At 39.9% G+C, this 22,700-nt stretch overlaps 1 protein-coding gene across 1 annotated transcript; it reads right to left on the reverse strand.

Annotated features, from left to right (window-relative positions):
• Positions 1-2,144: 2,144 nt before the first annotated feature.
• On the reverse strand, positions 2,145-6,463 carry LOC131472517 (spindlin-Z-like). Its single transcript, XM_058649799.1, has 5 exons — positions 6,310-6,463; positions 5,609-5,651; positions 4,564-4,823; positions 3,384-3,617; positions 2,145-2,972 (listed from the first exon to the last, which is right to left on the reverse strand). Exons 2-5 carry the CDS (start codon positions 5,626-5,628, stop codon positions 2,767-2,769), a joined length of 720 nt encoding a protein of 239 aa, XP_058505782.1. The 5' UTR covers positions 5,629-5,651; positions 6,310-6,463; the 3' UTR covers positions 2,145-2,766.
• Positions 6,464-22,700: the final 16,237 nt, after the last annotated feature.

Here is a 22,700-nt window from a genome sequence, read left to right on the forward strand (position 1 = left end):
CTGAAAAACGTACCTGAAAAACAGCTATCAGGTAGACAAGCCATTCTATTATTTCATGATGTTTTGTTTAATCGTCGTACAAGTACATGCTGCTAATGCTTCCAGACACATCGTCAGGGATATCACTATATGGGGTTACCATTACAGATTACTGTGATGTCATACATGTTTTACTTGTCAGAATGACATCACTTTTAACATTTGTGTGTGTGTGGTTTGTAATTCTAAGTTTCTACAATTAATACATTAATAGTAACTGAATTGCAGATATATGTAATTCCAGGTTCAAATATCGACAACGTCATTATGACTACAGTCTTAGATCAATTTAGCCATAATAGCGTTGCACATAATCTGAAACTGGAATTAGAGATACCTACAATATCTATAATGACATATATATAATAAGAATAACATTGCAGATATCGGTAGTAAATAATCCTGTATTGTTATTAAATGTTAAAACTACTACTACTCCTTGCCATAAGTGTCTGATTGCTGGATAGGGGGAATTTGGTCCAGACTGAAAGAACTGTGGAAGTACGTGCAGACAAATGGTCCCTCACTTTTCCTCTAGCACCACCATGAGGTCCACATTTGTGGATTGAACTGGTGGACGGACTGTCAAGACATGTGTTATTGCTTATTATCAACATCATGTATGTGCTTCTGCTGATGTTTGGTTGTTGTTATTTGGTTCCTCTAAAAACAGCTTTTGCATCTCTAGTCTGAGCAAGAACCTGATCCGATCAAAACCAAACATCAAAACCAGATAAAACAAAAAACCATCAGCTCTAATAACAGAGACAGTTTCCCGTCATTTGAGACAAGTCCAGGGATTTTCTTCTCTCTTGTTTTACAGGTGTTAAGTTTGAGCTGCATGACATGTTGAGACCTGACAGGGGATGTTCTGCTCACCTCTTGCAATGAGGCTAGACGTGTGTTTCACATTTATCGATTGTGATGTCTCTCAGTAATCAGATGTGTTTTTACAGACTAACACCTGAGCTGCATGTGTTCCTCTCTCTCTCATGTGTTCTGTGCCATTGACATAAGCCACACCAACTTCCTGAAGTCTCTATTCATAGCGTGGAATTGTGGGGAATAAATATGGAAAGCTGAACGCAGCATCTATTACATTTCAAAATGTTCTGTTAAAAAGGATGTGAAAGAAACTAAGTGTCCATATCTGTTCTATGGTATTCAATGTACTCATAAAGATCAAGAGGGGGCATGATAATGATAATGATTTGTCCAGCGTGAACCCCACCTATCGCCCTGTCAGCTGAGATTGGCACAGCGCCCCCTGCAACTCTAATGTGGAGGATAAAACGGTAGAAGATGGATGGATTATTGGTTCATTTGCTCCAATTACAAAAAAACTGTTTAAACTAAAACATGTTTACAAATATACAAACACGGTTTGGTTTTTCAAGGTTTCCTGACATTTGGCTTATTTTATGCTTATCTTTCAAATGTGTCTGAGTGACGAGATCAACAAATTGATCTCCTTACCACCGTGGTGACGCACACAGTGCTGACAGGAAAGAAAAGAAAAATCATGCGCTGCGGCGTTAAACACATCACTACAAGAGAAAATCACTTTCAAGCAGCTTTGTTTTATGTTCATAAAAATGTCTCAAGATAATATTTACAGAACAAAACATGATAAGGGTCACAAGGAACAATATTTTGAGGCCTTGAGATATCATATCACATTTTTCATTTTTGGCAAATCATAAAAAGACTTTCAGTCCAAACTACCGAACCATGTAAGTGGCCAATTTGAACAACATAAACATTGTGTAGCACAAATACCACAGAAACAACATGACATCAACACTGGTACTTTTTTTAATATATATATACATATACATATATATGTATATATATATATGTACATATATGTATATATACATATACTGTATACACACATATATATATATATACAGTACATACATATATATGTGTGTGTGTATATATATGTATATATATACATACATACATACATACATACATACATACATACATATATATATATATATATATATATAATTATCATTTAATTATCATTTAAAAACCAGAAAAGAAATATGATGATAATTCAGATCTGTGTTTTATGATAGTCTCACCGGTGCCTGTAGACGTCAACTGAATTCTGGTAGTTCTAAACATTGGTCAAATTAGCACACTGGTCAAATGTCTATTACTTCTACATTCAGCAAACTGAGGACTACTCAGTGACACACATGAAGCACACCAGACCAGTAGTACAGCCAGAAATTCCAAATTAAATAAATAGCACGGGCATATAAAAGTGAAATGAAATATGAGTAAAACACAGAGGTATAGGTAAGAAGGCTGTGTTTCTTTAGTATGCTGTGTTGATTACAAAAAGTATGAATTTGGAGTTTGAAATTTGCACTATACAAGTGTTAATTAACCAAATCTTACGTCTCGCTCCATGTCAACTGTTGGGCTATACAACTGTCTCAGACCAGCTTTATTTACACTGAAAAGGACCTATTAGTCATGTAATAGGGTCAAATTAAAAGTGAGAATCACATACCAAAAGGTCTTGTTGAGTAAGAATGAAGGAAGTGTCAAAGGACAAAAATAAAACAAATTTAAAAAAATAAACTGGGCTTTTGATCTTCTGCACCTTTTCTTCCCACTGTAAGAGATCTGGTTCTAACACTTTGACAGGTAACGACTGGTTGAGAAGAAAATTAACCATCCGCTGAAAATGAAACCAGGTAGTCCATACTAGGTGGTCTTCACAAGATCATAGACATGAATGTGAACGTCATCATCATATTTGATGTAATATACCGTCGGCTTCGCTGGAACCTGGTAGATGACCAACCCTGTCCTCTTCACACCGTTATCTGTGACATACTCCACCTGTTTACCCACAAGGCTTTCTGGCTCCTCACCAGGCTTCCTGTCTGCTGGCAGCAGGTGTTTGTTCTCTGGGTGACAAATGGAAAAACACAAGGCAGTTAAGATGACAGACAATGATAAACATGTGTAAGGGTTGGTTTCCCTTTCTAGCAGACAGAGTATAAAAATTTACAAGAAATGAATTATGTGCAGCTCTTGAACCCTGACCAGACACACCCAGCTCAGTTCATTCATGTGCTTGACCTTGACTCCTCCAGCTACTCCTAGATAGTATTGTCACTTCATCAGAACAACTCAAGATCCAACTGTGCACAAAATGTTCAGGGAAACATGGCGGAGAGAGTTTCGTAATGTACCATGACTATGTAAATCTGTCCTATTCACCTCCTCCCACATTTCCATTAGAATCTGAAAACTTTGCTGTTTTTTTTTTTTTCCCCACATGGAAAATGTGAAAATGTGAAATCTCATTACTGTACCTGACTCCGGGAGGACACGTAGATCTCCGTCCTTGTAGTCGTCCCACAGTTGGTACATGTACAGCACCGGGTCCTTCTCATAGGTGATGTAATACCAGTGGGTCATGATAGGGGCTCTGGACAGCACCATTCCTCGCCACTCATTTTTCTCACCGTCCTCCTTCTCGAACAGATGCTCAACAGCTCGGCCCACAAGCTCCTCTGCCCCAGGAGGCACCTTGATCTTATTATTCACTAATGAAAGAACAAGGCACTCATGAGCCTTTAATTAAGAAAATGTTACAGATACCCCAGATGAAATGGACTTAAAAAATATGATTATAATTCTGAAAAAGGATTGAATAACCCATGGAAATAAGGGATTTTTTGGTAATATATAAAAGACCCAACAAATGCTAACTTAAAATGACAAGCCATTCCATGTGATTTTCTTTTCTGCCATTGTTTGTAATAAATCAGTTCCTCAGAGGTTCAGTTTTATTATTTGAGGCAGAAACATGGTAATACAATAATATAATATTTCATGCATGAGTCGGCCAAAACAGCTGTGTCTAGAGTAAACCAAATAGTGAGTAATAGTCACATCACTAGAGCTGTTAAGAAAAACACCAACTCAAACTCTTAAAATCCACCTAAGCGTTTCCCACCAAGCGGTACAGTGCAGATCAGCTCACCAGGGGGCAGTTTTGAAAGGTACACCCTGATCTGACTTGTGTCTCTGCTGCAGGGTGTGTGGGCCAGATATGTAAATGATGTAGCTATTTATGCAGTTGCATCACCTACCTTAACAGCGTGACATCATAACAGCATGACACAATATAGCTTGCCAATAAATTCCACAAAGAAGAAAAAAGTGCCACAGTAAACAAAGAGCAATATTGAGGGACATCCAGCTTTTATTCAGTGTTATTTTCTTCTTGGCATGTGGCTGCTTATCACAAGGAGACGAAAAGCTTCTCAACATGCGACAATGGAAACGGAAATAATAGTGTGCCATACTGAACTGAACCACGCAATACCACTTGGTGGAAACACAGCTTTAGTATTATTTCATTGCAGACGTTCTGGTCAACATACTGCTGAAAAGACTGAAAAAGTATCACCAAAGATGCTAAGAGTTCAAAATTACTTTTCAGTAACATGCACGGCCTATCAATGCCAAAATATGTATTAGACTCACCAACTTTCTCTGACAACACCTGCAGGTTGGACACCCGGTTGTCTTTGAACAGCTCAATGCCATAGACACAGTCAAAGCCGTCATATTTGACCATGTAGAGGGAGCTGTTCACACTGAGGCGCTCTAGAACGGTGCCTTTCCACTTGGTCACGTTACCCTTCTCCCTCCAGGTGTGCTGGATTCTGCGGCCTAGCAGGTTGTCAGGGTCTGGGCTCAGGGTCGGTGCCGAACTCTCACTGAGCTCTCCACTGCTGCGCTTCCTGTGAACATAGAGGAAAGAAAGTCCCCTTTAGTAACAACACATTAGTTAGAGATCTAGCATTAAGCATGATGCATTTTCTGTAGTATGTTTGAGGTATTAATTAAAAATATTGGGTTCTTTTTTTGAATGAGGAGGTTTTTAAGATATGAAATTAGCTGGTATTTCACCTTTAACAAACAAAAATGGATACCTGAAAATTAGAAAATGTTTCACAGAATGATACAGGCCCATATATAGTAGCATTGTTTAACAGTCTTTTCTCTCCTCATGATGAAGACGTGAGTTCAAAATGAGTATCGGAATAAGAAAGTAAGTTTGTGACTTTGAATGTGGCATGGTTGTTGGTGCCAGACAGGCTGATTTGAGAATTAAAAAAAAAAAAACTTCTGCTGTGCTGTGATTTTTCCAACCAAGTATATCTAAGGTTGACAGACAATGGTCTGGGGAAAAAAATGACAGCATACACCATTTCTCTGGGTGTTGATGCCACAGCTCAGGGAAGAATGACAAGACAGGTTCAAGAGTACCTCAAATCATTATGATGTCCCAGACCTTTGCAAAAAGCAGAAACACCTCTGATCTAAACGATGTCAGACTCTAGTATCCACTAGTCTAGAACTGAAATGAGGAATAACACAGGAAATACATGACATACATATACGATTTGAATGGTATTTGTTTACAGTGTAAATTGGATTATTTCCTGGTGTGTCACTGCCTGGGTGCACAATAAATACACACTGTTGTTTATTAACCATAAACCAGAGTTTAGTTTGAACCTACCTGCCCCGTTTCTTTGACATGTTTCCATAAATCCACACAATCCCTGCGAGAGAAAACACAGGTCGTCAGTGAATGTGACAAGGCCAGCTGACGCTCTCATTCTCCACACGCTGACAACATTCATTCATTACAGATAAATTACACATTATTAGCATTATAATGTATAAGCGATAGGCTATTGTCAGGCACCAGTTCTGCTGTCCGAAGCTCTGTTGACTAACCTCGCAGCACCGGATGTAAACAACCAAACTGCGACAAGCCGATGCTAATGCTAGCTAACGCAGCTCAATGCAAATATAGACGGTGTACAGGTCTTATATTTACACAGCTAACTGTATGGCGAGTAAATATTCAAAGTTCTTCTGAGCTAGCTACGAAAACACCGAGCAAACCAGGGTCAGAAACATTTAACGACGCCGTGTCAAAAATAGAAAACAGACATTACAGTAGCTCATGTCAGTGGTTCATTCTGTATAAACAAAAACGAGCAGCATTTCTCAACGTTTTGGTTTGGTTTCTGCATTTCTAGACATAAGCTAGCTGAACAAAAGGAAATGCATCGCCATGTAAGCGCAATTTTTTTTTTTGCATTCTGGCTAAAACAACACTGGCAGAAAACATGAAGAGAGCTGGCTGTTAGAAATTAAATCGTGCTGTCAATGCAATTATTTGGGTCAATAGGCGGCAGCTATTGGCATTACCTGATCAATAATCTCACATGTGTTTGTCTTTGCAGAGTAGATTCCACCGAAACGCTGGGTTGATACACGGAAACTACTCCGATTTGGGGACAACAACTCCCAGAAGTCACCTGCGGCTCTCAAAGCATTCTGGGCCTTGGAGTCTGATTATTTTAATGGCTCTCGGTTTAGTTTATTCGCTAATAATTTACACAACATTTCGGCTGTTTGGTGTTTTCTGTATTTTACCCGTTGAATGTTCAAGCTACGAACAAAGTGTTTTTTGAAATATTCGCCGACATTATGAAGTAGTGGTAGTCATACAACTACATTTCCCATCGTCTGTCGAAAGAATGATTTCACCTTTTCCTCCTGTTGATGACTGTTGCAAATGTCCACATTTTTCCCTCAACATACCCCGCCCAGTGAGTAATGATTGCAGTCGAAGACTAAAGGTAATGTTATTAGACACGTTCTCACATAGTTAATTTAAGCTTAAGTTACATTATTTATTTTTAGGGCAACAATTTAAGTTATTTCAATCTATATATATACAGAATTTCTCAGTAGTGAACAAAAATAACGTTCATCCCAGAGACCCAGAGAAATAACATACCACAATGTCTCATTATTATGTCATGTTCAATTTATCCAGAATTTGTTTCATATATATTTTTTTTATTTGAAAAGTTTGAAACCAATAAACACAGAAGGTATTTTCTCTCTTTTTTTCTCTGTGTGTGAATCTGAAGTGCTTATTTGTACCACAAGATGTCAGACTAAACACAAACTCTCTGCTACCGGCTGTACTTCAGATGATGAACTGACCAGTGTGGAGAGTGAATGATGCGGTATCCTTGGGCGCTTGTCTGACAGCTTTTTCTAGGAGATAACTCTTGGTTTTATCTTGTGCTGTGTCACCTGTAAGTGTATGACTCAACTGTGATGGAGAGATACATTTTATATATATATATATGTATATATATATATATATATATATACATATATATATGTTTATAAATATAAAATCTCACCTTCTGCTGACGGTAATCAAAGGAATCAGTAGTATATTAAAGATTGTGACTACATTTTCATTGTCAGTGTTTAACTCACTTTTCTTTCACACAGCTTTATTACCCATTCTCTAAAACTCCATCTCACTCACTCACAAATACACATTTATCAGACATTACACACTATGACAATGTCCAGACTCATGACAAAAAAAGAACAGTGATAGTGATAAAAGACGTTTGCCCAAATAAAACTAAACAACATAATATAGACAAACAAGGCTGTCAAATAACAGTCAAGACAAATGCTGTGTTGTTCATGTCACCGTGATTATCGAGGTTCTGGCCACACTTGACTGAGGTCACAGAGGTCATAGGCTTCGGTTGACATTCTGCAATTTGACCGTTGATATTTTTCATTAAAAATAGATACATGCAAAGGTTTGAGCTTGAGGTGGAAAACCTCCAAAGTAAAGAAGAAAACTGTATTTGTGGCAACGGGGACATTTAGACCTTCATGTTGGGGACATGAAATGTGCAGAACATGTATTAGAATTGATAGATTATGATTAATAAAAGAAGCTAAAACAATCAAGAGCCTCTTCATAGGAAGAATATAAGATATGATGTTTGTATAAAATCTATGCTACAGCCCTGCTCATAATGTACATGCAGTATATCTGCCTTAAACCTTGAGTGGACCTCTGCAAAAACAGGCAGCATTGTGTATTTTGCTCAGTTACTTTTGCATTTTAATTTTATTTTGTGGGAGTGTTTGTATGTATACAGCTGAAGTGCAGAGGTGGGTGGGGAAGAGATGCATTTATACCAGCTGTTTGGTTGTTTTGTTTTTTTAACTGTACAATTCATTTCTAAAACATTTTGTGAGCGCTTCTTTGTGTTTTCAGTCATACGCCTACCTGTTTGCAGCCGTCTCACTTTACAATGGCAATGATCATGTTGCCTCCATCTGTTTTGATATAAAAAATCACTTCCTGTGTGCAGCACAACACCACAATACTGAGAAACACTTAAGGAGTCATGGGGAGCTGATAGGCTTAATCCTCATTGTGTGAACTCATATCTAATGGACATTTGTTCATTTAAAAGTTACAAGCTACAGTTTTAATGTTACTTAACCCACTTGAATTCATCTTCAATCTGCCATTGGTTTTTCCACAAGAGCATCATTTCTGTCATCGGTGTTAATGCGCAGTAAGACTGACAGCCTTCAGGGGAGAACTAGTATTGTATTGACACAAAGCTTTCTAGCATCCAAGGTTGTCTCCTCTTGTCCTTGTTGTCACAGCAACAGAAAAAAGACTGGATGCTGGAGAAATAGGACTGCTTCTTTTTTGTTTCATTTTGTCTCTAGAATCTCAGCAGTGGGCGGGAAGTGAATTAGCAAAGGTCACTCAGTTTTCAGGGCAAACATAAAATACTAAGTGACATGGCAGCATATTCCCCCAAAACAGGCAACATCATTTTCTTTTAAATTAAACTGAGCATATTGCCATTTCTCAGTTCGTCTCTCTGACTGACAACTTTCGCTGCAGGTTTCTCCGCTGCTGTCATCTGAGGAGGGGGAGCCCACAGCCGCCGTCTCTCCTGGGACACCATGAGAATACCATCTCCAAAAATAGAGGTCTCCTGCTCCTCCTCCTCCTCGTCTTGCTGCTTTGTTGCTGCAGTCTGCTTTACTGGATCTCGCACACACACACACACACACACACACACACACACACACACACGCACACACTCAAAGATCATTAACACATTCTTCTACAACAGTGATGATGTGCACCCTGCTAGGTAATACACGTTGGTGTTTCTATGTCAAATATTGATGAGAGACTGCATCATAATGTTAACCCAAGGTCCAAGGACGGAAATAACTACAATAGCACTTTCTGAGAGCCAAAGGTAACAATGGCATCTACCATGCACCACTTAACCACATAACACTTACTGTTTCAGTGTAATTGTCGTCAGACATACTGTGGTGATAACTTAATCCTCTCATTAATTGAGTTTTATTGTGTAGCTTTTGCTGTCACAGCTAATTGACCCGGAGACTGAGGTGGAATACATCTGCCTTCATTTATGCAAAACTTTAATTAATGCCACCAGTCAAGGGGATACGTGTGTGTGTGTGTGTGTGTGTGTGTGGCATGAGATCTCTTGACCCCGTTCAACCGTGGGCAGACCAGACGTCCTGGAGATAGAACTGTGCTTAATGTCAGTGTGTCTGCTCTGTAGAATTTCTCTACACATACGCTGATTGTACCGTGATCTCTGGCTGTGCTGCAATCATGAGACTTAATGCAGGCGTATGACAATTTAAAACTTTGATGGCTTGTAAGTACTCACATCACGTGGTGTACACGTGAAACAGCTGACTCACATTGAAAATGACCCTTTGCACTCAGCCATTAACCTGCAATAAATGATTTTTTTTAGCTGCTTAGAAGCAGCGAAAACAACCAGCAAAAACAACACTCATATATTTTAAGTTGACATGGGAAACCTGCTACCAAACAGTGATACATTTACACATCTAGTATTTACCAAGAGAGTCATTCATCATTTATTTATCATTCAGTTTTCCGGCCACATGATGAATGTGAATAAACTAGCTGTGTTCCTTATAGCTCTGCTTTTGGTTTCCATCAACTCCAGAGAGAAATATCTGGTGTTTAGCTGCTTATAAAATACATAAATATATATATGTATAATATTTTTTATTTGTCAGTCCCACAGGGAATAATACCTTCTCTGTATTTAACCCATCCTTTACTAGAAACCTTCCTAGAGTTAGGAGCAGCAGGCAGCCACTGAGCAGCGCCCGGGGAGCAATAGGGTTGGGTACCTTGCTCAGGGGTATCCCAGCCCTTTTTTTTAACAAGCAACCCTCCATTTACAAGCCAAGTTCCCTTTCCACTTGGCCATGGGCTGCCCAGAAAGTAAAGGTCACAATCAGTATTGAGTCAAAAACCTCTGCACTATCCTATAGGTAGGTCACTATAGCTCTGCTATAACACTTCATAATATGTGCCTGCTATTGTGTTCCGCACTAAGTTTTTAGAGCCTTTTCACTGAAAACAAATGCCTGAGTGTTGAGTGCACCAGAGAGTGGAGACCTCTCTACACACTGTGAAGAGGTCATGTTTTGGGCCGTGTGTGTCTGTCTTTTCCTATGTGTGAGCTTAACTTAACTCAAAACATAACTCAAAAAGTAACGGACAGATTTTGATGGCATTTTCATCAGAAAATGGTAGTGATCCAAGATAGGGGAGTGCACTGACACTGTGGCAAACTGAGCAGGCTTGGTGATGTTTTGTGCTCTCTGAGTCCGGTGATCAGTTTTTAATATAAACTCCCCATCAGAACAAATACACCTCTGTGTTTATGTTTGGATGTGTGCAAATAATGGACATATTTCCCTATATAAGGTCTTGCATCTTGCATTTTCTCAAGACTACAGTAAATGGGATTGGCTCATCTTCTTGCTCAAGGACACTTCATCAGGAGGGGAGATGTAATCGGACTCTGTCTGCATACGTGACTTCCTCATTGACTGCCAGGCAATCCTCCTCAGAGGACACAGACGTGTTCCTCCACGGTAAGAAGTGATTTGCCCCACTGCAAAATAAAAAAAGTGCTGCGATGGTCCCCCAGGGGTGCCGTTACATCGAATGCTGATTCCAGTCTATTTTGATGAGTAACAGTGATGTACTACTGGACTCTTAGTGGACTCAATCTGTCTGCCCACGCTTTGTCTCCCTTGTTCAACAATTCTTTAATATCTGTATAAACCCTCTTTGACTTCATAGCCCTGAGTCATACTGTGTCACATCTGACTCCCTCTCCTCTCCTCTCCTCTCCTCTCCTCTCCTCTTCTCTCCTCTCCTCTCCTCTCGTCAATGAGCAAATATCTTCAGGCAACTTGCATAGTTAGGTTTCAAACTGACCTAACTAAGTCCAGTTGCCTACAGCTAACCCCTGAAGAGTCAATACAATCTATTTACTGTATATCAGCATCAACTATTTCAAATTCAATGCAAAGTATGTTACATCCAAAGAGAGAAAAAGAGAAAGCTATTTAAGAAGAAATTGCAGTGGGATTGCTGCCTTGTGCTCGAGCTGAAGCCAATCTGGCATGCTGCGCTGCAATTTGTATGAATGATGAAATTTGAAAAACATAATCCAAGTTCCTCATTGAATGTCTGAATATTTTGAAAAAAAAGTAGCAAATTATCAGGGATTGAAAGTAGAAATATATCCAAACCCTGAAAACACACATCAGGGCTGTCATGGTAATAGCAAAATGGAAATCCCAGGAAATGAATGATATATCAGAAAAAGACAGCACAATCATGCATCACATCACCTCGTATTAAGACTGGTTCCAGTAGAAACATGACATTGACTTTTGTGTTCAGAACCTCTATGACGACTACCACACTGCAAATCAGACATTTTTATTGTATGCGTTTAAAGAAATGTCATGTTAAAAGTCCCATATTCACTTCTTAAACAAAAAAATGATCAACTTTGAGATGTAGTAAAAACCAAAGAAATCCTCAAGTTCTGACCAGGACTGACCAGGTTGTGTTAAGGACATCTATGACTACTACCATTTTTACTGTACAGTTTTAGATAAATTTCAAGTTAAATGTCGGATGTTCGCACTTTTTAATCAAAACAAAAATCTCAACTTTGAGATGTAGTGAAGTCCTACACACGACTGACTAGGTTGTGTGGTGTGTGTGTGTGTGTGTGTGTTCACATGTGAGCAGCCCAATCATCTGCTGATCTGAATCAGCTGTGTGTGGCACCTGCAATTAGTGGTTACCATGGCGATGGGACCTCCTGAGATAGAGCAGGTCCATATAAAATACAAAGAGGACCACTGATGCACCTTGTAGTACTACTACTATTATACTATTACTACGACTTATTAACTACTGCATTACGTATTACGGAAATGTCTTCATCGTGTGTGCGACAACAAAGCTTGAGTTAAGATCCTGATCCTGTAGGCTTCGTGAAAATAAAGTCAGAAATGTCTGTCTTTAAAATTGCAGACTATTGTGTTTTTGCCCAAGAGTGGAGAAATCAGTATATATTGCACTCCATCTCTGTGCTTTGATAGTCACATTGTATGAATCTACACACATTTGTCTACATTCTGGTAGAAAATAAGACATAAAGAGTTAAATTTGTGAACTGCAGAGCAAGTAAAAGAGACAGCACCTCTCTCTACTGTAGGGTGTGACGTCATCCACTCTAAAAATCAACCTTCCACACAGTGAACACCAATGTTAGACTCTGGAACAATGAAGACTCTGTGAAGGTCATGAAAGAGCTGAGCATTTAAGGATGAAGGAAGTTTCTAAAGGAGTGTGTCTGAAGTGCATTTCAATCCATCAGTACAAGAAATTGTCTAACAATTTGCATTTTGACGATATTCATTCTTTCCCTATTCATAACAGGGAAAAATATTAAAATTTGGAATATTGTGAAATATTCCAACTAGAAAAAAACAAAGAATAATGTTCTAATTAATTGAGCTGGAGGTTTTTGAAGCTTGAATGGCGTTTCTATGTGGAAGTATGTGGAACAAGTTAACGGACCAAAAAGAAGAAAAATGACCGCCTCAGAACAACATAGCGGGAATGTTTGCGGCAATCAAAAAAATCCTTTCTGTTCACTGAACAGTATAACAGATCACATTGTCAAGCATTGCCGATCACCAATTTCTACACATGTACTAGTTTCTGCTTGGAAGGGCCACAGCGTTCCAGCCAGTGGAGCATGTGATTCTGGTTTTACAAACACAGAACACAACATATGGGAAAGATGTCAATCGAGGTGAAAAACCATAGTGTGCTGCAGAGACAATACAGTGTCATGCAATGGAAATGTCGCCAAATCAGCTGTCAAGTGACATCTGTAACCAGAGGCAGTGACTATTAAAATGGCATTAAGTGTTCAACCTGCACCTAAGCAGGAAGTATTTGTTAAAAAAACAAGCAGTACGGAGAAGAACATTTGTGCTGATGCTTTTCACAAAAACATATTAGGAACAAATGCGTATCATCAGCCTCCAAAGCCCAAATCTGTTGCTTTAGTTTTTAATAATTGAATTTTTCCTTTTTTAATGAGAGTGCAAACAAAAATGAAACCTCAGGGGTGCTGTGGACTAACAATATGCCTCTTTCCCACACCTGTCTCTCTGTGTGTCTGTGTGTGACACACAGAAAGTGACAGTGGAGGGCATTGTGGCAAGCTGAATTACTGGTGTGGGGCTTGTGGATGAGGAAGATCTGGGGAAACGGAGCATGGACTACTGCTTTCCCCTTTCAGTGACTCAGCAATATCCCAGATAATAATTTGTAAATAATCCCCTCTTCGTCGCTCCTTATCCATTTGTCCTTTTGACACTCCATCACCCGTGCCTTTTCACTCCCAGTGATCGTTTAAATCTCATTTCCTAATCGCTTTTTCACACAAAAATAACATTCCATTAGTGTAATGACACTCAATTTCAGCAAGAGCAAATTTGACCACACCTCATCACACCTTGTCCAGAAAAGGGATTGAGGTGGGAAACATAATCTGGTGAAATAATAATAATAACAAAAAAAATGAAATAAAGAAAGAAAGGGCCCTATATGAATTCCGTTGGTTTGCGGTGGGACCTTCAGCTGCATACCCGTCACTGACAGCTCTCATCTGTTTAGTGCAGAGAAAGACGTCAGAGGCACTTTGCTGAAAGCAGAGAGACGCAAGGACAGAAATAGACTGGGATATCTGAGGAGGGAGGAGAAGGGAGAGGCCCTGGGTATTCTGCCATCCTAGATAAAACTGTCCTCTCCAGCACACTGGGGTGGAGAATTAATGCCGGCAAAGACAATGGGGAGCAGGAGCATGCACGAGGTCATGGACTGTAGGCTGTGTGTGTGTGAGAGTGTGTGTGTGTGTTAGTGCATGTGAGCGTGTGCCTCTCAGCCATGAGGTGGTCAAATCACGGTCTGATAGAAGACAGGGAGGAAAGAGAAAGGAAATTAGCCTTTCATATCAACTCAATTAGGTTAGGAGAGAGTCTGCCAAGAATCAGAGGACACTGGACATTTCATGGACGCAAAATGCAATGTCAGCGGTAATAACTTTCCCTGTCTTGCTAATACATGTATGAAGCTGCAATGTGTAACGTCGGTTGATTTCTGCCTTCATTTGGTCTTCATAAAAAGAGACAAAACAATATTTTGTATGTTGTATTCTTCATAAACAGGCTCTGTCAAGCAAGACTATCAGACCTGACTCAGAAAGTCAAAGTTCAAATGATCAGTTTATATATATATATATATATATATATATATATATATATGTATATGTATATATATATACACATATGTATATGTTACATATGTGTGTGTGTGTGTGTGTGTGTATATAGTTCACCCGCTTTTTGCCCTATGTCAGCGGAGGTTGGCACCAGCGACCCTCATGGAGGATAAAGTGGTAGAAGATGGATGGATGTTTCATTAAACCCTAGGGGAGAGTAATTCATTTAGGAGGTAATGGGGGAGTAATACTCTCTTCTTAATCTTAATCCCTGTTGGAGTCTGCATGTGGATGCCGGGGTGTTGGAATCATAAGCGGTATCACAGTGAGCGCAGAGGCAATCCTAGAAAAAGTAAGAAGAGGGAAATCTTGCAGCTACTATTGCAATAACTGCTATAGAGGACTTTGGAGTGTGAGACTTGTTCCATGAGTAAAGCAGTGCAGCTTGAGTTTACTGACTCAAGTTAGCTTGCAAGCATCACTTCATTGGACAATCAGCCAAACTGACACTGCGATGGATGGAGGTCATGCCACTCGAGGGGTTCAACAGCCTTCACAGCTGCAGTGCAAACTTGCTCGCTTGTTTGGAGCCATTTCTCTGTCACTCTTGTACTGTTTTTCTAGCTTTCGCTCAGGAGGATGACGCCTCCGCTCTTGACCTGACCACATAACTGTGATGGGCTCGGTGTTTTAATTTAGACAGAAGTCTAGAGTAACTTATTGTGCTACTGAAACTTGTCAAGTAATCTTAACTCAGGCGCCCACGCAGCATCTTCAGACTACAAATGATGTCTGTCTCCATTTCAGCCTAAAATCAGCGGGATACTCACGTCAGCCACGTCAGACTGAACAAAGGGTCAACATGACTGATTTGACTTTTCCTCGAAGCTCACTGTAACCAAACCTCACTCCCACTGCTTCCATTAGTCACCGCTTATTTATACTGGTAGGACTTGTTGAAGGCCAGATATGATGCAGAAGACGACAGGGGTTACACGCTGTGATTAATAAAGCAGCCATTTCCTTCAAGGCAAATTAGAGAGCCAAATAAAATATGTTTTACTCCATTCCCCATGAGCATCGTCATGTACCTGAAATAATTATTGTAACTCTCTCCAGCAGACACTGAATCATCTTGTCATCTGTTTAGAGTGAAATTATTTAAGATGATTGGCAGATTGGCAGTTTTATTGCCACTGGCTGAATGCTTTTATAAACACTGATGTACTTTCATCAGTGAAATTGTTTGTCCTGCAGCTTTTAGCCACATTTCTGAATCACCTCACGTTTAAAGGCCCATGTGTTTGTGGTGTCTATGCGGCCTTCCACATGTCATGTTCCCGTCTTTTGTTACAAGATATTTTTTGTGCTTCCTGTAAGACACTGTGGATTCATTAATGAGGTTTCCACTTCTTCTTTTTTTTCAATTACAATTTATTCCACTCACCTTTCTGACGATGCAGGTCACAGTCGTCTGGATAAACACAAACGAATATCATTAACAAATATATAATTACACATTCAGTTTGCAGGGAGGTTGTCTGTCGTACACACAATAAAAGCTGCGGGTGGGAATAATGGGATCACTGAATAGATGTTGGGTTTTACAAGTGAATATTCACTAAAAACACAATTATCCCTAAGTTGAAGAGTGTATTTGCCTGAGCTGGGTTTCCCAGCATGCTCTGAGGCAAAGTGTTAAAAATAGTTGTTTATCATCATCGTAGACGTTTCTTCATACGTGGTAATTAACATTTCTTTTCTTCAAATGTTTCCAGTAGATTCTCGTTCATGTTGATGATGCAAAAATGCATCAGGGAAGTTGGGTTTGTATGATTCATCTAATATTACACAGAGTGTAAATACTCACTGAGATGCACTGAGTGCGGTTATGAATGATATCACACAACGTTTGTGTCGCAGTGTCTAAATGCACTGAGTTGCTACCATGTCATTGGCTGATATGATACTTGCGTTGAAAAGCAGTTGAACAGGTGTAGATAATAAAGTGGCTGTTAAGTGTAGGTGATCCACAGGATATAGATATAGATATAGAAACCTGGGAGCAAACAAGTCAAAATATCACTTGCATCATAAAACGGGGGAACGACATTTGTAATGACATGGCTGTGATGTCATAACTTCCTTTATCTGATGAACATCAGCTGTTTCATTGACGCATCACCATCACTGGCTTAGTCTTCAGCTGTCATACCCATGATATTCATGTAGGTGTACAGCAGCACAGCCTCTGTGACCCCTGATGGTTCACTTATCTCCAAACTGTTTACTACTTCCTCCTACATTTCTCTGGTTTTTGTTTGGCACTGCAAATCTTCATGCATTTTGGTCCCACATTCAAAGTTGCGTGGCTAAAACAAAACAAAGCTTCCCTGAAATGAATAAAGGTAAATGTGTCACGTCATGATGAGAACTATAAGTGGCTTGTCAGTTGTAGCAGCCAGACTCATCAGACATTATAGTGAGCACAGAGCCGAAAGAACGATCCATTGCTTTTATGAGCGGTTCCCTGGTGAGAGAAAGAGAAGAGGGTGCTGTTAGGACCCAGGGTACTCAGCGTGAATGTGATGGATACTGTGGGGTTTCGCTATCCTCCTAACAATTAGACCATTACTGCTGTTCTCACCTATCACCTAGAAACGATGGCCTGCTTGAGATGCCACGGCATAAAGTCATCAATCTTTTCTCTGGCCACTTAAAACTTAAAAACCACTCACAACTCCAGATTGTGTTTCTGCACAGAAACACACAGAGTGCTGAATTCTGCTAGAAAAGGCAAGACCCTAGAGCAGTGCATTAGTGATTATAGTCACATAGCCAAACACAATGACAGAACAGGTGAGCACACCGGCCCCGTGGCTAATGCTCCATGCCAGAGTTAAATAGCTGTGTAACAGGGTCAAAGCCGCAAATAGTTTATCTTGTTTATGGTTTTTCTCTTTTTTTCTGTCACTTCCTCTCTGCCCCCACAACCCCTCATCATCCGAGCTGTTAGTGAATAGTTTTCATAAACACAGTTGTTGATTTCCCAACAAAAAACCTGCGAATGCAATTAGGAATTGTTTGTGTTGCGAGTATAAGTCACTTTTTATTATGTCTTTCAAGAGGTGACGTTTTCATTCTGACCCAGGACTTAACCACTCCAAACCCTCCAGTAGCTGCAACACAACAAATCGTACCATGATGGAAATGCAGCCAGTAGGGCCCTACTATTTAAGAATGAAATACCCTTGTGGTTTAAGTCAAGTCCGTTGTTGCTGAGAGTCACTTTCACTGCAGGACCAATCAGCTCCCACCTATAACTCATGCATGTCAATCAATTATGCACACCTGGAGCCCGTCACACACACTTAAACAAAAAAGCAGAGCGATAGAGAGAGAGGGAGAGACAGGGAGGGGTGGGGCACCAATGTTTAGTTGCTTCTATTTCTTGGCATATTATTACCACCAGGGAAATATATAATATATATATATATAATATTGTGATCAATATGAAACCATCCGCAGCATCGTGTTTTGTATCACCTTAAAATTAAATTATGATGTAGTGTTGGTATGTGCTGGCACACAGCTTTGCAGTGTGTGTGTTATTGTATGTGTAGCTTTGTGAGGACCAACAATCATATAAATCATATGGATACATACAGTATATATATATATACATATATATATATATATATATACATATATCATTTTAGCTGCTCCTCATATCTTTAAAGGGCTTTTTGGGGGTTAAGACCTGGTTTAAGGGTTAGGGTTAGGTATTAAATTGTGATGGTTAAGGGGTTAGCAGATGAATTGTGTCAATACAGGTTCCACACTTGGACTGCTGCAGAAACGTGTGCGTGTGTCTGCTTTGATGAATAGTCCCTGTGTCACTGAGTACAGGCCTTGAAAGAGCAGAACAGCTGAGATGATTCAGAAGCCTCGGCATTGTCCTGCCTCTCGTCACTTCAGCTGGAGGCTCAGAGTAAATATTATCTCTGGAAGTGGATGGTGGAGTGCAATTATTGAGCAGGGACATTCGTTTCCTGTCTCAAAACAATCACAGTTAAAAGACTGGAGGAGACTGAATGTTTAATGACACAAAGTGATTGAGGGAGAAACAGGTTAATATCTGCTGTAGCAGATTTATATTCATATATATATATACATATATATATATATATATATTTCCCCTGTCCTCTTCACCAGGGAGTTGGTAGACATTCTGGGACATTCATAATGGGAAGTGTTTAGCAGAGCAGGTGCATGGAGTACTACTCAGACCAGCTGCTCTTAGAGAACCATGCAGACAACCGCATTGTTTATTTTTTCATTTTCTTTCATTGAAATGTTGTTGTTTTTTTTCATTTGTGGACAGGTACATTTAATGACATGTTAATCTCATTGTATCCGACAATATCCAGGTAAAGTCTTACAACGTTTGATTTAAATAGGCTCATCCTTGACATACAACAGTATGTACATAATATGAGCTGCATACTGTTCTTAGGCTTTGTCCTTGTTGCTGCTGTTGTCCGCACCATCATCATCACCATCATTAACCTGTAACCCAAGAGGAATACTGCTCATTAGATAGTTTGTTTCCATAAGCAGTTATTAAAAAGGAGATACAGAAATATTGTCAAACTTGTTAGCATCACAAAAAAATGTGCTAAAGTTGATTGTTGCCAATAAAGAAACAAGAATAAAACATTGTGCTTTTAGATCTTTAAACAGGTTTATCAATTGTTGTGGGCAGACAGTGTTACTGATTAATTCTTGGGTTCCTTCACAGAGGTCTGTTTTCCATGCCCTGCCTACTGATGCATGTGTGCAGGAAGCATGCCACTCAATGGTAAGATTACTGTTTGGTCATGTCATTTGTAGTGTGTTCTTGGATGAAAGGGCCAAAGCTCACGCAGGAGGAAAACATATAAAATAAAAGAAACTATAAGGGCCACAGTTACGATGACAAACAAATAAAATAGCATTTCTTCCCAGTAGCCCCCGGTACCGGGGGCAAAAAAACTCAACGCGATGCACGTTAATCAAAGGCACATTTACCTTTGATCAATATTGACATGCTGCATACCCACAGAAAGCTCAGAAACTCGGCTAAAAACTCATAAAAACCATTCCTATGTTCACCAAACACAGACTAAACGCCAAGTAATCTAACCAAGACCAGCCGAAAACACCATAACAGTGTAAACATTTAAAAGCGGCACCGGAGAATCAGCGTTGTCATGTTGAAAAAACAACAACAAGTCGATAGTAAAGACTTCACAGATTCCAACGGTACCATTTATATCACTCTACGACCAAAACTCACGGATCCGGCCGCAGAATAAGAGCAAAACAACAACTCACTTTCAAGAAATACAACCAGAAATGTTGTCTTACCTTTGTTTTCACCTGAACAAAACCACTTCTAATGGAGAACTAGACTTCCCAGCATGCTTTGGGGCCTCTTCCTGGTCTGATTGGTCATTCCATGTTTTGATTGGAGAAGGGCGAATGTCCGCAGCCTGATCCTATTGGCTTTGATGATTAAAACGAGCTGTCAATCACCCAGATTGGTCAATGCTATCCCGAGCTATGGCCCTGAACAGGCTGAGGCTCAGAGTTGTCTCTGACGCTCCAGAGAAAAATGCCCCAAATATATAGATTTTTTAATTCAAAACAAGTTTTCTATTAGACCAATAGTGACATGTAAATACAATTAAATGGGTTTAATAATTTTTTACCCATAGTAATCTTAAATGGCATAGATAGTGTTATAGATAGTCGCCTAGACATCTCTTTACTAAAACCTCTGTAATTTTACTCTGCTTCACTTCAGCATCATCAGACTTTGCACAGCTAATGTCCACATGTTGTTACATGACTTCCATGAATATTTTAAGCTCCTAATGCACATTTTTAAGGGTGATATTTATTATAAAATGCAATATTTCTTTGGCGAGGGAAAAAATGCTTCATTTATTGTGGGTGCCATCTGCATTTACTCTGGCACAGTGGTATCTACAGTGAAACTTACACTGGAATCTCACAAGTGTTATCTTTATTTTTTGACCAAGATAATTCACACAGAGCTTGTAATTGCAGAGTATACTCTATTAAGTTTGGGCATTTCATTTTCGAACAGGGACCCCAAAAAGAGGGTTAGGGAGGAACAGGTTACATTTATTCATATCTTATGCCAACATACTCACGGTATAGAGGACAATGTGACAGTTTGCTCTTGATCATTTCAGATTGACGCACTTCTCACTCACTCTCCAGCCCACTGTCCAGAAAACTGTGATAGTACTGATTGAAGCTGTATGATGATTTCCTGTATCCCCCACCCCTCTCTCGTTTTTCCATGTTTCTCACTCCCTCTCTCTCACTTTCTCACTCACTGACTCATTCATGGATACATAGAGCTTTAGACAAAATACTAATCCTGGCATTCAAATCTGAGCTGTGTTCTATAGATGCTCCCCAGTGCAGAGAGAGAGAGAGAGAGATGCATGGTTAGAACAGCATCTGGAGAGAGGAAACATTGACAACATTGGATGAGATTTTGTGTAACATAACAGGTTTCATGAAAAGCAGCAGGTGAAAATGGAGATTTTGCTTCATAAGAAACTGCTACAAACACCATAGGCAATGCAAGGAAAAGAACTGAAAGAGATGGATGGGAAGGGGTGAAGATACCAGAGAGCAGCTAAATAAGCAAATTGCCCTCTAGAGAAAACAGCCAGGGGGGTAGTCCTGGACACGCTGATATGATTAATTGAAGTAGGACAGCCAGGGACACAGTAGAGGACCAGCAATGCAGAGAAAAAGAGGTAGAGGACAGTCCTTGGCCATCTACATGATGAAACTATATACTGAAGCTACATATAGCTTCACAACTAGGTGTAGTATGCGCCTGCGGCCACTATCGGTACATTGCTTCCTCATTGAATTACAATGAAATGGATAGAGAGAGGGAAAGAGAGATAGAGAGAAAGAGGTTGTGTGTCAATAGAGTGGAAGAGAGAGAGAGAGAGAGGACATTATGTCACGTTAAGGTAAAACTATGTACACGCACTGCGGATGGCCTCACCCACATTTGTAGTAGCTGCATGTAGATCTGAGGAACATGACGGTGTGAGTTCTGTGTCAAAGCCTCACCTTGCATGTTATTTTAATCTCTCTATCCCACTGTGCCATGTAGAATCGCTGAGGATCAAGACTGTGTGTGTGTGTGTGTGTGTTTGTGTGTGTAAACAAAAAGGCTATAGACAGAGAGGTGGGTGCTGCTTCCAGGCTGCTCTGCTAGGGGAGTGTGTCCTTGGACTGCCCTCATCTCTGACGCACCCACCCCGTCACACACACTCACAGACAGACACACACACACACACACACACACACACACACACACACAATCCTTCCACTGGTTCATTTACTCTCTCTCCATAGCAGACACACGTGTTTTTCCAGGAATAAATACATTTAGTGTGATGCTGTGTGCATTCACATTCACAATCACACACACAGGACACTGCAGTCACTGGACAACACAGCTTATCCCTAACCTTAACCATAACAAATGAATGCCAAATCTCAATTTTAGCCCTAAACTTAACCAGTTCCCTTTAGAAATTAGGTTCTGACTCATTAGGACCAGGTCTCCATGAGGATTACTAGTCCTGACTAGGTCAGTGTTTATGCCAAAAAAAAAGGTCCAAAATAGGTAACAAATACACAAGCGGAACGCTCGTAGACTGAACTCAGACATCTCATCAGGGATGCAGCAAGGTTCCTGTCTGCAGAAAGGGAGCAAGAGAGAGAGAGAGAGATCTCATCTGATGTGGTGTAGGACGTGGGTGGAGGGGTTGCTGGTTGATTTACAAGGTTGAGGTGTGTGCGTGTTTGTGCACAAGTGTTTGCAACTACCAATATAACACCAGGAGGTATGTTAAAGGTTCACACACACACACACACACACACATACACACTGCATTTATCACAGAATACATACAGACCAATGAAAAGACACACACACTGAGA

The sequence above is a fragment of the Solea solea genome, chromosome 1, assembly GCF_958295425.1.
Source record: "Solea solea chromosome 1, fSolSol10.1, whole genome shotgun sequence".
NCBI lineage: Eukaryota > Metazoa > Chordata > Actinopteri > Pleuronectiformes > Soleidae > Solea > Solea solea.